Genomic DNA, 16,740 nt, shown 5'->3' on the forward strand with positions numbered 1-16,740 from the left:
CTCAGTCATCTATTGGAGATGAATTTTTGGGCACATCAGGTCATTTTTTGACTTTTGGACCTTTAGCCTTCTCAATTTGAGATTGTAACAACCCATCCCTAATTTTATAATTTTATAAATTGTAAAGGAGTGAATTGATGAAAATGCCCCTTGAGGCAAGGTTGTTGATTTTCATTCACCATTAATTTGTGACACGTACAAACCATTATCTTATCATATACTTGTAGTACTCATCGCTACGAACGCGTGGGCATAATCAAAATCAATTTTAGATTTACTCAGGAGATTTTACAGACTTACAAAGTCGAAGGGCATTTTGGTAAATTCATAATTCTAGATATTTGACCTTTAGTTATTTTATTATCTTCTTATAAAAATTTATGTGTTATGGGTCCTACACCCACTTACCACTCTCATCCCCATGTCTTCTTCCTCCAAATCTCTCGGCGTCTCTCTCATTTTTCACTATTTCTTTATTTCCCTCTTATCTCTCATCTCTTACCTTCATCTCAAAATCCTCTCGCGTGCACAATGCACTGATCTACCACTACTAGCCACCTGCGACAGTGGCCACTCCGACGAGTGTCAAAAATCCAGTACACCACTTCACCGTACTCCATACACTCTTAAACTCTCTCATTCAAACTTTCACTCGTCTCTCTTCAAGCATCGAGACGGTGCAACAAAAGCATCACTATCACCACTTAAACTCACCACCTCAATGGTGTTCAACAGTATTTCATCCCAGAAACTTGGATCTTGAGCTGCGAACTCAAAATTAAAGCACGAAACCGTACACTGTACAGTGTTGCTGCACTATTCAATGTGTTTCCAGCGAGTTTCCTCCGCTCACAACCAAGGTAGGTTTCAGGGTCCCTTCCTTTCTTCCCATTTCGTTAAAATGGTTGATTTCTGAGCTTCAATGTAAGTTGTACACGTGATTTGACGCAAATACATCACGAGGAAGAAATTCCCAGATTTCTGGATAAATTTGACCGTGCCCCATCAGGCCATTTTTAGGTTGTTCCCTTGGTTAACTCCGACCATGATTGGGCCTTGAACTGGTATAAACCTCTTCCCCACAGTCCTAGCTTCTAGTTGGCTTTTGAATCATTGCATTTGGTTGAGATTTGAGCTCATTTTTAGCTCTGAAAGTTAGCCCAAAAACCTACAAAAATTTGGAAATCACTTGGTGATGGCGCGTGGCTACTTGTGCAGCCACCTTGTGGCGGCGTGTGGGGGAACCCGAGGTCTCCCCCTAGGTTTCTCGACATGTTGAACCTGAATCCACCCTCCGTTTTCTGAAATTTGACTGTTTTAAAAGAGTTCCTTTATTAGTCGTACTTTGTACGGAAACGCGTTTATACGTTAGTACGTTGCATATTTACGTAAATAGTTTTGTTTCTAGGTGAAATGCATCGTAAGAACTCTCGATGTCACGAGGCGGGTCCGACTCGACGACATGATTTGTGAGTGGGTCTTTACTTTTAAATATTATATATTTATTTAGTTTCCACACATATACTTAATAAAGAATTTTCTACGTATACCTAGATTAGACTAACGCTTATAAGAACAAGCGTATTAACGGAAATTTTGAAATTATATTACGTTCTACGGGATGCATAGGTATGTGTAGTCTTATTGATACCTTAATTGAATTTACAGTCATGAATAACATTGTATTGATTAGAATTATCGAATTATCGATTTACTGTGACAAGATCATATTTACGTTATCTACTCATCGTGTGCTACACTAGTGTTAGTATTCACCCAAACCAGGGCCAGCCTTTCACGTGTATGTTCATATTGCACGGTATGCTCACTTTAGATCCATTGTAGGTGCCGGTCTTGTTCAAGATTGCTATAAGCTACTAGGACTCGTATATGATGTGCATAGTGCCAGTCTTCACGTGATTGTAATACTAGAGCATAAATCATTATTACACCCAGTCATGTTCATGTCAGAATACCTCTGCATGAACTCGTGTGTCAACATGTGTCGATGAACACTCGATGTGATATATTTATTTCTACGAGATATTGGGATTACTCGAAGTTATAAACTTATTTACAAATTGTATTGAAGTCTTAGGATATTGCAGGCTACGATAAGTATTTTTTATACTACACGTAGTATGTATATTTTGGAAACTATACTTATTTTACAGCGAAGGGTTACTATGTTTTTTAAAAGGTTTTTACAAAACTTTATTTTTAGGCCCACTCACCCTTATTTTTTGCCCTTCCAGGTTTTAGTGCTGAGCTTTCATGTTGATAAGGATTCTAGGCAAATCTTGGTATAGGTGGTTATCTTCGATGGTATAATTCTCATCCTACTTTACTGTACTTTACCTATGCCCTGACACCACATATAAAATGGGTTCATTCTCGCTCACAAACGCACTTTTACATTTAGGCACTTTTAGGTTTAAATTTACTCACATTTTTCACATCATTATACATTATGGCTTTGTCACCCTCCTAGTGTCGGCCAACACAGTTCGATTTGAAGTCTAGGTGGACATTCTGAGTTGGGGTGTGTCAGTTTGGTATCAGAGCATAAGTTTGGGCAATATGGCACTCATCATACTCATAATGTAAGCATTCTTGATTTTTGAACCTAATGTCGAATCTTGCCACCTCGTCGAGCACGAAAAAATGTGTTTAACTTTTTCTAAGTTTTGAGTGACTTAGACGACTTATCAACTTTCTAGAAGAACATTTGATAGCCACCTCTAGACTTAAACGAAGAACCTCCTTGCCAAGGAAAAATCACGAATTGAGACAAGTCGATGGCCCTGAAGTAGGGCTAATGTATTAATAGTTGTGTGCCACCAGAGATTTACCAATCAATCCTACCACCATTTAGTCATTTCTACCAACCCTTCTGAGAACCAGAAATAGCTTCAATTCCTTGGCAATAGGTGCTAGAATACTACCTATCAGAATTCTTGCAAAGTTTCACTTTTTGTTGAAATCTCTGAGGATGTCTCAAACAACAATGTGGTGCTAAAGTGGTAGCACTCAATGGAGGAACATCTGAGGGACAATCATTTTTGGTCCCCGATAACACTAATCTTCTCAAACGCACTAGTTGTAATCCTGGATCTTCAAGAAGAAAATCGAATTCCATTTAAGTCCATTCTAAAGTAGGTTACTAGTAAATTCCTTTTTCTGACCTTAGGACATTTCAATTGTCACTAGTTCCCAGAATTCCTTTTGATGATTTACTCGACATTTCAATGAGTATAAGCATAAGTAGATGAGTTATTATACCTTAACAGTAATCATTTTTCCCTAGAAACAATAAACCAATTCATAGGACCAATTTCTTACTAGTAATATGAAACCATATACCTGAGCGGGCTCTAACCTGTAATCAGCCTACGGTGACGCTACTAATTGACGATATTGTCTGATATCCAGGAACTGTCAACCAATATTCAGGCAATATGATTTCTGATACCGAACACATGTACTAGTATTTAGGAGTGATACCTTTAAGCCAAAATACCGATTCATAGTTTCAGGATAGCGAACAATATCAAAATATCATATGTGGGTTAATTAGCGGTGCGATTGTTAGACTGATTAACAGTGATTACCTGAGCCCAAAAAAAAAATTAAATCATGAAAACTTAGGAGCAAGCCTTGTATTAGGATAGTAAATTCATAGTTGTGTTAACCATATTACCCAGTTAGGCAACCCAAACATTCGTGACCAGTCATTCTTGTGGTCACATCCACGGACAAACATTAGAATTGATGCATGAGTTACTTTCCCGCTATGAGAGCAAATTGAGTATTGAGAAAGTTGTGAAGACCTTTTAGTACGTGTTGTAGAGAAAGGAAGTAGTATGGTATGTTTCAAGGACGTATATTTCTGGCGTCATTTCTTAAAATTTTACCTAGGATATCACCAATTTGTGAAGTGAAATACACCATCGATCCACTTTCTCATAATACACCAATTTTCATTGTATCTTTTGAACAACTCCTACATCCTTAAGAGAACTTAGTTACAAAAGCTTATTGATTAGGAACTTACTGAACCAAACACTTTATCTAGGGAACCTCAAACCTAACCATGAAGGCGAAAGACTGAACCTTAGGATCGTACCTAGATTTTTGCAACTCAATCGGGTGACGATTAAATACCGTTAACTCATACTTCGAATTGGTGGTCTACCCGACCAACCTTTTGAGTCCAAGTTTTCTTCCATAAACTGACGAATTTGTAGTAGTCCTACCGAGGACCTTCTTACCTATTTCAACCACGAGATCAATTCTTTAAACGATGGCAATAATCTTTGTACCAAGTTCTTCAAATGTTAACCTTGTTTAGATCAAGTACTTTTCTTGGGGGACGTGATCTCAATAGACAATATTCTTTTCTTTTCTCCAAAAGGTTGTAGCAAAAAAAAGTTGAAATCCTCACAAAGTGTTGTGAAATACGAGATATCCTTGGTTTCTTCGATTTCTATTGAGGATTTATTAGTGATTCTTCAGTTATAGCGTTTTCCTCACATGTCGACCGAGGAAAGTTAGTTAAATCGAAGATGTTGAATGTGAATAAAGTTTTTGACAACCGAAATGTTGTCTCACTTCACCTTTGTCTTACATATTTCGATGACTTTGATCATTTTGAAATCTACTGTGTTGTTTCTCTGGATGTTTTGGTTGAATGGTGATCTAGCATGACGGAGTGTCGATCAATTTCCAATGGTCAGAACCGTACGAAATGAACAATCTTATTCATGTTCATTTGAAAATCGGATGACATTTCTCTGTGAAGAAATGTGTCAAAATCTTTACCAACCTCAAAAACTTCTCAAATACATCTTCATGTGAAATGAGTTTAATTCTTGACAGCGACAATGAAAGAACTAAACCAACATCTACGATTGCACTATCATGTATTACTCGTAAGTGCAAACGTAAAAACTATTTAACGCAGCAAAAGACATATCTACCCTTAAACACCTTTAGTCTATCATATCCCATTTCAGCTAGAAGTCACGAGTATTGATAGATGTTATTTACAAATTAGTAAGAAATTTCTTGAGCTTGGGTGTCATCTTGGAGAAAATTTTTCTTGTGCCTGTAACACAAGTGGTACACCACGTGTTATAATGTAAGTAGTAGGAATTTTTTTTTTTTATGTTATTAATTTTTTAACACAAGAATCTCACCACTTGTATAGAGAGACACATGGTATATCACCCCGTGTTCCAGGCACATTGAGGCTACTTTGTCTAGAGTATACAATAAGGTATACAATGGAAAGTCTAAACATATTAGCTTGAGACATGAATATGTTAAACAATTAATAAATGATGGAGTTATTAATATTATTTATGTTAAATCAAGTAATAACTTGGCGGATTCGTTAACAAAAGCACTTTCAAGAGCTTTGGTAGTTAGTACATCTAGTGGAATGGGGGTAAAACCCTTTATTAAATATTAGCCACCAATAATGGTAACCCGATTTATCTTGAACATCACTAGTTTCAGAGTTTAATAGGTAATAACAAGTTATTGATAAGATGGTAGATATTATTATTAAGTTTATGTAGTTTATGAATTATCGATTGTATTAAGTTTATGTGGTTTATGAATTGTCGTTTGTATTAAGTTTATGTACTTTATTAATTTTCGTGCGTATTAAATTTATGGCTTATTAATTATTGTTTCTATTAATCAAGATGCCTTCAATAATTATTGTACTTATTATTACACACTTTGATGTACAATAGATGCCTTCAATAATTCAAACGGCATTCAATAATTTTGATAACGTACTAGACAAAAGATTTTGCACAAGAAGACACTTCAATTTATTACTAGAAAATACCAACATAGTACACTTAAAATTATTACATAAAATAACAACATAGCACACTTAAATTTAACACAACAACACATTAATGCACCAACATCATCAACGTTCACCTTCTCGGTGCCATATATGCTCAACCAAATCCTTGCAGAGTGTGTCATGATCTTAAGGAGCTTGAATTCTATTTAAACATCTCATATACTCACTCAATGTGACTCTATCCTGTCGGGTCTCATATATGGTTGCATCAAGATATTCAACATCTTTTGTCATAGCTCTCGCATGTGTTGGTTGGTCATCATCCACATCTTTGTCTGAATCTTCTTCAATTTCGATGTACTCAATTTCCACAATCATGTTGTGCAAAATTATGCATGTCATCATGATTGAATGGAGGTCTTCAATATGCCAAAGTTGTGCCGGCCCTCTAACAATTGCCCATCGAGCTTGTAGGATCTCGAACGCTCTTTCCACATCATTCATATAAGACTCTTGCCTCTCTGAAAATAATTTCTTCTTTGCACTATCGGGATGAGAAAAACTTTTGACAAAGGTAGACCAACTAGGATAAATACCATCAGTTAGGTAGTAACTTAGCTTATACCTATTACCATTTACCTTGTACCGAAATTCTGGTGCCCATCCATTGACAACATCATCGAACAGAGGAGAAGACCAAAGAACGTTGATATCATTGTTTAATCCAGGAGCGCCGAAGAATGCATGCCAAATCCATGTGTCGTAAGACGCCACAGCCTCGAACACGATGGTTGGCTTGTTATGACCGCTTTTAAATTGGCTAGCCCATGCAGTAAGACAATTCTTCTACTCCTAATGCATACAATCGAGACTTCATATCATGCTAGGGAAGCCTTTTTTGTCTGCCTTGCGTATAAGCCTCTTCAAGTCTTCACGATTTGGCTTGTGAAGATATGTGGTTCCATATATGGCTTCAATTGCCTTATAAAAGCGCTTCACATTCTCAATAGCAGTAGTTTCTGCAAGTCGGCAATACTCATCAGTTGAGTTTGCAAAGCACCCATTAGCTAGCATCCAAAATGCAGATGTGAGCTTCTGATGAGGTGATATAGTTTGTAGGCCTACGACATTTATCTTCCTTGCAAAGTAGTGGTCATGATTTACAACTGTGTTTAAGATGCTTTCAAAAAGATCTCTCCTCATCTGAAACCGCCTTCGAAAATCATGAGTCGGAAATCTTGGACACTTGATGAAATAATCTTTCATCATTTGGTCACAACACTCTTCTCTATCACGCTGCACAAATGAACGCCCCATGACAGAACCACGATAGCTAGATTCTGCATGGTGCTCATATTGCATAAGCGAGTTTGCAAATTCAGCTTCTGCGCTGATCATTTCTGCATCCTCAATGTCAAGGCTTGCTTGGTATTGTGCTATTTGCATTGTCTTGCTACGCCTTCTTCTATCACCCATTGATGAGATATTGAGGATTTTTAGGAAAGAAAAACAGTTTGAAGGTTGAAAGATTGGTGAATATAGAGGATGATTGAAGGTTAAAAGATTGTGTGATCAATTGATATTCAACCTATGTTTATATAGAGGATGATTGAAGGTTTAGGGTTTCATGTGTGTAGGTTTATGTTTCTTGCGTTTCATGTGTTTTGTATGTATTTTGTATGTGTTTCGTGTGTGTCATGTGTTTTACATGTGTTCTGTGTGTGCTTCATCTCTATCATGTGTTTTGTATGTGTTTCGTGTGTGTCATGTGTTTCACAATTGTTATGTGTGTGCTTCATTTTTATCATGTGTTTTGTATGTCCTTCACATGTGTTTTGTATGTGCTTCACATGTGTTCTGTGTGTTTTATGTATTTTGTGTTTATACAGCTCTATTATGATTTTCATATTCTTCCATAGTGTTTTATGAGTTTCATGTATCGATTTACTGATTTTTCAATATTTATTGGAATTTAAATATTTTTGGATTAAAATGTTCATAAAAGTAATTTACGATAGTCTACATATTTTTTTTTTTAAAGTAAATTTAAGAAGAAAAAAAAATTAGCCTAAGTTCATTCTTTAATAATTTGAGGCTAAAATTTTAGGCCAAAAGGGTTAGAGCAGAAAAGCTGTTTTTGCGCTAAAAGCTAAATTTTTTGGCTTTTAGCCTAAGGGTTAGAGATGGTCTAATAGGATAATATCTAACCCTAGGGAATATTCCAAGATATTCTTAGATATATTAGAATTTATACAATCACATCCTTAATCTAATAGAACTGCAACAAATGAGTCATTTTTTACAATTTTCCTATAATAATTTAGCTTACACAAAAAATAAAAAAATAAATCAAACATGGTAATAATAATTTAGTTTGAATCCGCATACCTCCTACACCTTTTAAATTTAAAAAAGAGAGAAGATTTGAACTCCAAATCGTGAACACACGATAAAAAAAGTGTGGTCATTTCCCCTCCCTCCTTTTCCATTTTCTTCCCGCGCAGTTGGCTTCATTTTTCAAAATTGGCTCCATATTCCCGAGAAAATTCATGACACGACTAAATCCCAAATCCTAAACCCTAGAATAGAGACCAGAGAGATGCACGATGCAGATTCCACCAACTTCACCAAAACAATCGGCTCAATTTGTTACGAAGACCTCAAGCCCGTTTCTGAGGACCTCCAATCCATCTCCATCTGCGGCCATGTCTTCCACGAGCTCTGGTCTCTCTCTCCACTCTTTTTTCTCTGTGTGTGTGTGTGTGTGTGTGTGTGTGTGTGTGTGTGTGTGTGTGTGTGTGTGTGTGTGTATTCAATTTGTTTAATTTCGTTGTGCTCACGATTGGAAATTGATGCTTAATACGGCGACGTTTGGATGTGAAACTTAGTCTGCAACAGTGGTTCGAGTACTCTGCAAGGGCGAAGAAGTACACTTGCCCGGTGTGCAAGCAAAACTGCAAGCAGAAGGATGCCGGCCGGCGTTATTTTCAGTCGGTGGGCGACGCGGCGGATGCGACTCTGAGGCCGATTAGCAAATGAGAAGATCCCCAGGTGCTGCGTCTAGAGGTGAAAAGGTTGGAGGTGGCAGAGCTGGGGATTCGTTCGGCTTTCGGGCTTCAGTCGAGGGAGCTTATGATAGGATGCTGTTATGATGCTGTTATGCTGTTAGTATTGTTGGATGTTAGTGCTAAGTATCCTATCTGTTAGTAATTGTTGATTGTTAGTGCCAATAATAATTGGGTGGTTAGAGATAAGATTTGGGAAATATCTTGTAACTGCCTTAGCTTGCAGTTCGGTATAAATACTGAACACTTGTGCAAATGCAGGGTATGATTTGTAAAAGATGTTGTTGAAGTAATACAAGAGAAATACTAGCATACAGGTGCAAGGTTAGAACAAGGGTTTTATTATTGGTATCAGCCAGTAACAATCCTCCACGTTTCCCTTCTTGTATGACGCGAGCAACGACGCGTGCCAAAACCATAGATACACGAGTAGCAGCTCTTGAAGGTTCGGTTCAGGAAATCCAATCTTCCTGTAATCGCATCCATGGAGTCGTGATTCGCAGCCTTGGAATTTCATTTGACGGGTACTGATCGTCCTCTTCGTGCCTCTGTGGACCATGGCAATTCTTCAAATCCCATGGGTAGTTCTGAAGAAACCTTATTGGATCCAATTGATCATATGGGTCAGCGTTTTTCCCGTCAAGATTCGTCATTTCAACCACGGCCGCTATTGATCAAGCTTGAGTTTCCTCGCTTCTCGGACGGCGATGATCCCTTGGCATGGGTTTACCGGGCAGAGCACTATTTCGATTACTTCACTGTCGACGATAAACAAAAGGTACGAATGGCTTCCTTCCATATGGACAATGAAGCTTTACAATGGTTTCAATGGCGGAACTGCATCAAGAATTATCCAAATTGGAAAGATTTTGTTCATGTCTTCTGTAAAGAATTTGGGCCCTCTGAATTCGAGGACTTTACCGAAGCCCTAGTTCAATTGAAGCAGTTGGGTTCTCTTAAGGAGTACGTCTCTGAGTTTCGTCGGTTAGCGAATCGGACTACGGAGATTGGTCCAGTAATGTTACGCAGTTGTTTCATTAGAGGGCTGATACCGGAGTTGCGTCACGATGTCAAATTGCTTCGCCCATCTGATGTACATGAAGCAATTGCTCTGGCTTTCCAATTGGACATCAAACTCTCAGATACCAAGGTTCGAAATTTCTCCAGAAATTCTGCGTCTTCTTTCAGTAATGTTACAACCTCAAAATCTGTGCCTCTGTTCTGTGGTAATAATTCTTCTTCTAGCACATCTAGGGCTAGTAATGTGAGGAAAATGTCATTTGAAGAACTTCAAGATCGTAGGAAAAAGGGGTTGTGTTATTCTTGTCCAGAGAAATGGGTTCGGGGTCATGTTTGTGCTACTCAGCAATTACTACTATTAGATCTTTCTGCTGATAGGATTGAGGATATAAGTGGTGAGGGTCAAAATGATCAACAAATTGAAATTACAGCTTGTGCAGTTTTTGGTTCATCAGCTCCTCAACATATTCAAACTATGAAGGTTTCTGGTTTCATAAAAAATTGTCCAGTTGTTGTGTTGTTGGATTCGGGTAGCTCACATAACTTCATTAGCTTGTCTACTGCCAAACAATTGGGTTGGAAGGTTGACTCTAATAATTCTTTTGAGGTAATGATTGCAAATGGGGGAACCATTTCCAGTAGGGGTTGTTGTTCTCAGATTAAGTTGCAGATTCAACAATATGAGTATATTTCTGATTTCTATGTACTACAATTGGGTGGTTGTGATGTGGTTTTAGGAGCTCAATGGTTGTGAACTTTGGGTCCTATTCTTTGGGATTTTGACAAACTAAAAATGGAATTTACATTGGGTAGGAAGCACTATTGTCTTTGTAGTTCTCCTCCCCCTTCACCACTGCCCATTTCAACCTGTCAAGTGGAGAAATTGCTGTCTCAAGGTCCTTTTGGTGTAGTTCTTTTCTTCATTGAGCCCGAGACTCAGGTTGCTATTGTTGGGGATCTCACTATTCTTCAAACAACCGAGTTGGATAGTTTATTATCTCAGTTTGCTTCTGTATTCCAAGCACCAACCACACTGCCTCCTTCCCGTTCTCATGACCATAGAATCCCTCTTTTGGAAGGAAGCAAGGCTCCAAGTGCAAGGCCTTATAGGTATGGTCTTTTACAAAAATCTGAGATTGAGAAATGTGTCCAGGAATTATTAGACTCGGGTTTTATTCGAGCTAGCAATAGCCCATTTTCTTCACCTGTTTTGCTAGTTAAAAAGAAAGATAATAGCTGGAGGATGTGCATGGATTATAGAGCTCTTAATTTGTTAACAATCAAGGACAAGTATCCAATACCATTAATTGATGAATTGTTGGATGAGTTATTTGGTGCTCAATTTTTTTCGAAGTTGGATTTGCGAGCTGGTTATCATCAGATCAGAGTACATCCTAGTGACATTGAGAAGACAGCATTTCGCACCCATGATGGTCATTATGAATTTTTAGTAATGCCATTTGGGCTTACAAATGCCCCAGCTACTTTCCAAAGTTTGATGAATGAGATTTTCAGACCCTATTTGAGGAAGTTTGTTTTGGTTTTCTTCGACGATATTTTAGTGTACAGTGCCTCTTGGGAATCCCATCTTCACCATTTGTCTCTGGTCTTCAATGTCCTCCAAGACCATCAGTTATTTGTAAAGAAAACCAAGTGTGATTTTGGTAAGTCCCAAATTGAATACTTAGGCCATGTGGTGTCCAGGCAAGGGGTGGCTGCAGACCCCTCTAAACTGAAATCTATACAGGATTGGCCTCTTCCTCACTCTGTTAAGGCTTTACGGGGACTTCTTGGCCTTACGGGATATTATCGCAAGTTTATTCCGAACTATAGGCAGATTTGTGGACCCCTGACAGTTCTTACAATAAAGGATGCCTTCCAGTGGACTGATGAGGCTACTATGGCTTTCAAAGCTCTCAAGAATATTATGGTGTCTCCCCAAGTTCTTGCTTTACCAGATTTCTCCAAAGAATTTACAATAGAAACTGATGCTTCCAATTGCTTTTACAAGCAAAGCATTAGGTCCCAGAGCTCAAGCAATGTCCACTTATGAACGAGAAATGTTGGCAATTGTGCATGCAATCAAGAAGTGGCAGTCATACATTCAAGGCAGACACTTTATTATTAAAACTGATCATCACAGTTTGAAGTTCTTTTTACAAAATAGAGCTCACACCCCTTTTCAACAAAAGTGGATTTCTAAACTTCGTGGGTTCGATTACAAGATACAATACAAACGAGGATGTGATAATATTGTTGCTGATGCCCTTTCTCGAATGAATTCTGATGTTGAGTTGCTGCCATTTCGTATCCGTACATGGGTTGGTTGGATGATATAACGTGGCATGGAGAACAAGACCCTTGGATTATTGCCAAGATTAAAGACTTATCCTTGTCTTCTGATGGTGCTTCCACTTCCGCAACTAAGTACCATTTTGAAAATGGATTTCTGAAGTATAAAGGCAGGGTTGTATTGAGTCCATCGAGTTCTTGGCAGGCAAAAATTTTCCATGAGCATCATTGCACTCCAATGTCATACATTCAAGGCAGACACTTTATTATTAAAACTGATCATCACAGTTTGAAGTTCTTTTTACAAAATAGAGCTCACACCCCTTTTCAACAAAAGTGGATTTCTAAACTTCTTGGGTTCGATTACGAGATACAATACAAACGAGGATGTGATAATATCGCTGCTGATGCCCTTTCTCGAATGAATTCTGATGTTGAGTTGTCTGCCATTTCGTATCCGTACATTGGTTGGTTGGATGATATAAGGCGGCATGGAGAACAAGACCCTTAGATTCTTGCCAAGATTAAAGACTTATCCTTGTCTTCTGATGGTGCTTCCACTTCCGCAACTAAGTACCATTTTGATAATGGATTTCTGAAGTATAAAGGCAGGTTTGTATTGAGTCCATCGAGTTCTTGGCGGGCAAAAATTTTCTATGAGCGTCATTGCACTCCAATGGTCGGACATTCTGGCTTCCTTAAGACTTATAAGCGGATCTCCAGGTCCTTCTATTGGCAAGGTATGAAATTGGATGTGATGCAGTGGGTGGCAGCTTGTCAGGTCTGTCAGCAAAACAAGACTGAGACTCTTGCTTCCCCTGGCTTACTTAATCCACTTCTCATTCCCTCTACTGTGTGGACGGATATAGCAATGGACTTCATCGTGGGTCTTCCCCCTTGCAAGGGAAAAACTATTATTTTTGTGGTCGTCGATCGCCTTTCTAAATATGCTCATTTTCTGCCGTTGTCTCATCCATCTACTACACATTCAGTTGCACAGATGTATGTTGATAATATCTTCAAACTTCATGGTATGCCGTCCACAATAGTAAGTGACCGAGACCCTGTTTTCTTGAGCTATTTTTGGAAGGAATTTTTTGCACTGCAAGGTTCCAAATTGTGTCTCAGTTCTGGTTACCATCCCCAAACCGACGGTCAAACAGAGGTTACCAATCGGGGTTTGGAAACATACTTGAGATGTTTTTGCAGTCATCAACCAAAAAAGTGGCTTCAGTGGCTTCCTTGGGCAGAATGGCACTACAATACTACTTTTCATACTTCATCAAAGCTGACACCTTATGAGGTTGTATATGGTCAACCACCTCCTGCTGTGCCTACTTATGAATCGGGAACAACTAAAGTTGATTTGGTTGACAGAAGCTTGCAAGAACGGGGACGAATTTTATCTCAGCTCAAGACTAATCTTGTCTCGGCTCAGGTACGGATGAAACAGCATGCTGATAAACATCGTAGTGAACGATCTTTCGAGGTTGGCGATATGGTTTTTCTACGATTGGTACCATATCAACACCAATCTCTCGCTAAACATCCCTTTCATAAGCTTCAGCCACGGTTTTATGGTCCCTTTAAGGTGCTGCAGACGATTGGTCAAGTGGCTTATAAAATTGACTTACCTGCCACATCAAAACTTCACCCAGTTTTCCATGTTTCTTGCTTGAAGAAACAATTGGGTTCTGCTATCATTCCTGCAATCCCATTACCTGTAGCTACAGAGGACGGACTCTTGGAGGATTATCCATTGGCAATATTACAGAGGAAGTTAACAGGTCATGGCAGTTCATCCACGATAGAGGTTTTGGTGCAATGGAAGCATCATCCTAAGGAGGAAGCGACATGGGAAAACTATGCAGAATTTGTAAACAGGTTTCCTGCATTCCAACCTTAAGGACAAGGTTCATTTTTAGGGTGGGGTAATGATAGGATGCTGTTATGATGCTGTTATGCTGTTAGTATTGTTGGATGTTAGTGCTAAGTATCCTATCTGTTAGTAATTGTTGATTGTTAGTTCCAATAATAATTGGGTGGTTAGAGATAAGATTTGGGAAATATCTTGTAACTGCCTTAGCTTGCAGTTCGGTATAAATACTGAACACTTGTGCAAATGCAGGGTATGATTTGTAAAAGATGTTGTTGAAGTAATACAAGAGAAATACTAGCATACAAGTGCAAGGTTAGAACAAGGGTTTTATTAGCTTAAGGAGCTTAAAGAGGAGGTATAGGATTATCTTTATGCTTTGTTGGGTGTGTAAGAAATTGAGGGAGAACAAAGGAAAGGAATTTAGATTAGGACTTTGGTTAATTGGTGTTATAATACTTGGTTACGCATTTTAGGGTTAGTTTTGTTTTTCGTTTTTTACTTTTGAGTATTGGATTGAAGCACAATGATTATAGTATCAATTAGAGAGTTGAACTTGTATATTTGTTTGATGATGGTACTTGGTACTATTCTTTGATTTGATTAATGGAGGAATTTAAAACAATGAAACCGTGATACCGAATAGTTTGTTTCATCCTTGTCGGAAGACGATAATGTCGGAAAAGTTAGACCAGGAAGAAGGTTTTTATTGGAAGAATAAGCCGTTCTACAGCCGTCTTACCTTGTCCTACCTACACACTAGCCGTCCTACAGCCGTCAAGCCGTCCTACAGCAGCCGTCCTACCTTGTCCTACCTACACACTAGGACGGCTACCTTGTCCTACCTACGCACTTGTATCATGTATATATATCCTTGTAATCTTGTAGAGAAATAAAATGAGAAAAAGCATTCTCTTCCATATTTTCCACATGGTATCAGAGCCGGAACCTTAACCGGCCTGACTTCATTGTTGCCCCTTCTCTTATTCTGCACATTCGTTTCGATAATGGCAGAAGATAATCTTTTTTACTCAGAAGCTGAAAGCTTCACAGCTCCTCGCCTTAGTTTTCCAGAAGCTGAAGTCAACCCAAACCAACGTTTGTGTTCTGTGTTGTTAAATGAGTTTAACTATCTTCCATGGTCCAGATCAATATCTCTTGCCCTTGGAGGAAGATCCAAACTTGGATTCGTCAATGGAAATATTGAAGCACCTGACGTCGCATCGCCGGAGTATGAAGCATGGCTGTGCAAAGACCAGCTGGTCATGTCGTGGCTCCTCAACTCCATGGATCCTAAGCTGTCTGAAATTTTCAGTTTTTCAGAATCCTCTAGTGCTCTTTGGAAGGCAGTCAAGGACATGTATGGAAATCAAAACAATGTTGCTCGAGTGTTCCAGCTTAAGAGGAATCTTGCAAGTCTTCAACAAGGTGATAAATCCTTTGTTCATCATCTCGGTTGCATGAAAAACATGTGGAATGAACTAGAAATGTATCGACCACACACTATCGATGCTGCCGTACTGTTAAAAAGGTCCGAGGAAGACAAAATTTTTCATTTGCTTGCAAGTTTGGGTTCTGAATATGAAGATCTTAGAAGCCATATTCTAATGAATCCCGAACTTCCATCATTTGCAAGTGTTTGCACTACTATCCAGCGAGAAGAAGTACGCAGAAAAGTCATGAATGTTGACGTAAAACCTAGTGTGTCTGAGGCTAGAGCTTTTGTGACAAATCACAAGTCATTTGGAGATAAAGTATACAAGGGAAAAAGGCCAGATCTGAAGTGTCTACATTGTAATAATGTTGGACATCTAATAGATCGATGCTAGATATTGCACCCTGAGTTGAAGCCAAGGTTTGACAACAAGCCTTTAAGAGATCATAAGGGCTCACACGCTAGACCATATACAAACAAGTACCATGTTGCTGCTGCTACATCCATCGGTGGGTCGATGAACTTTACAGCCAATCCGGCTGACTTGTTGAATGAGTTCTCAACCTACCTTCAAACCAAAAAAGGAAGCACAGGTGAAACGTCGACTGGGGAAAGTCAAATTGCTCTTCTTGGACAGTTTGCAGGGTTCTTAGCTGAATCTGGTCATGTACCTCAAGGAGACATTCCAGGTATCATGTGTGCTCTTTCAACTGCTCTAAATGTTAGTCACTCTCATGATTTTTGGATTATAGACTCAGGTGCCACAGATCACATGACAAATCAATATTCTAAGCTATACGATTTTGAAAGCCACACTAAACCATCACTAGTTTCTGTAGCAAATGGTAGAGGTGTGCCAGTTCTAGGTAGAAGGAAAGTTAAACTGATCTAAAAAACTGTTGAGTCCACAACGTTATATGTTCCATCTTTTCCTTTTCAATTATTGTCCGTAGGAAGGATTACAAACTCTTTAAACTGTCGTGCAATTTTTTCCCCCCACAATGTTATTTTTCAGGATCTAGCCACCAAGAAGCTGATTGGTGAAGGTCACTACCTAAATGGGCTGTACTATTTTTCAGAGGACCTCCATGTTCCAAAGGGGTTCCAAGTCAGCTCAAACCTAGAACACCGGTTGTGGCATCAACGCCTAGCACATCCCTCAGAATCTGTGTTGTCTACGTTGTTCCCTAGTTTATGCAAATCCTCCCTTGTATGTGAAATTTGTCAT

At 38.8% G+C, this 16,740-nt stretch overlaps 2 protein-coding genes across 2 annotated transcripts; one reads left to right on the forward strand and one right to left on the reverse strand.

The window, feature by feature from the left end:
- Positions 1-6,010: 6,010 nt before the first annotated feature.
- On the reverse strand, positions 6,011-7,300 carry LOC137734312 (uncharacterized). Its single transcript, XM_068473601.1, has 2 exons — positions 6,731-7,300; positions 6,011-6,619 (listed from the first exon to the last, which is right to left on the reverse strand). The coding sequence occupies exons 1-2, from the start codon at positions 7,298-7,300 to the stop codon at positions 6,011-6,013; spliced, it is 1,179 nt and encodes a 392-aa protein (XP_068329702.1).
- A 2,166-nt stretch (positions 7,301-9,466) lies between these two features.
- On the forward strand, positions 9,467-10,663 carry LOC137734313 (uncharacterized). Its single transcript, XM_068473602.1, has one exon. It carries the CDS (start codon positions 9,467-9,469, stop codon positions 10,661-10,663), a length of 1,197 nt encoding a protein of 398 aa, XP_068329703.1.
- The last annotated feature ends 6,077 nt before the right edge of the window (positions 10,664-16,740 follow it).

Source organism: Pyrus communis, chromosome 5 (genome assembly GCF_963583255.1).
Source record: "Pyrus communis chromosome 5, drPyrComm1.1, whole genome shotgun sequence".
In the NCBI taxonomy this organism is placed as follows: Eukaryota; Viridiplantae; Streptophyta; class Magnoliopsida; order Rosales; family Rosaceae; genus Pyrus; species Pyrus communis.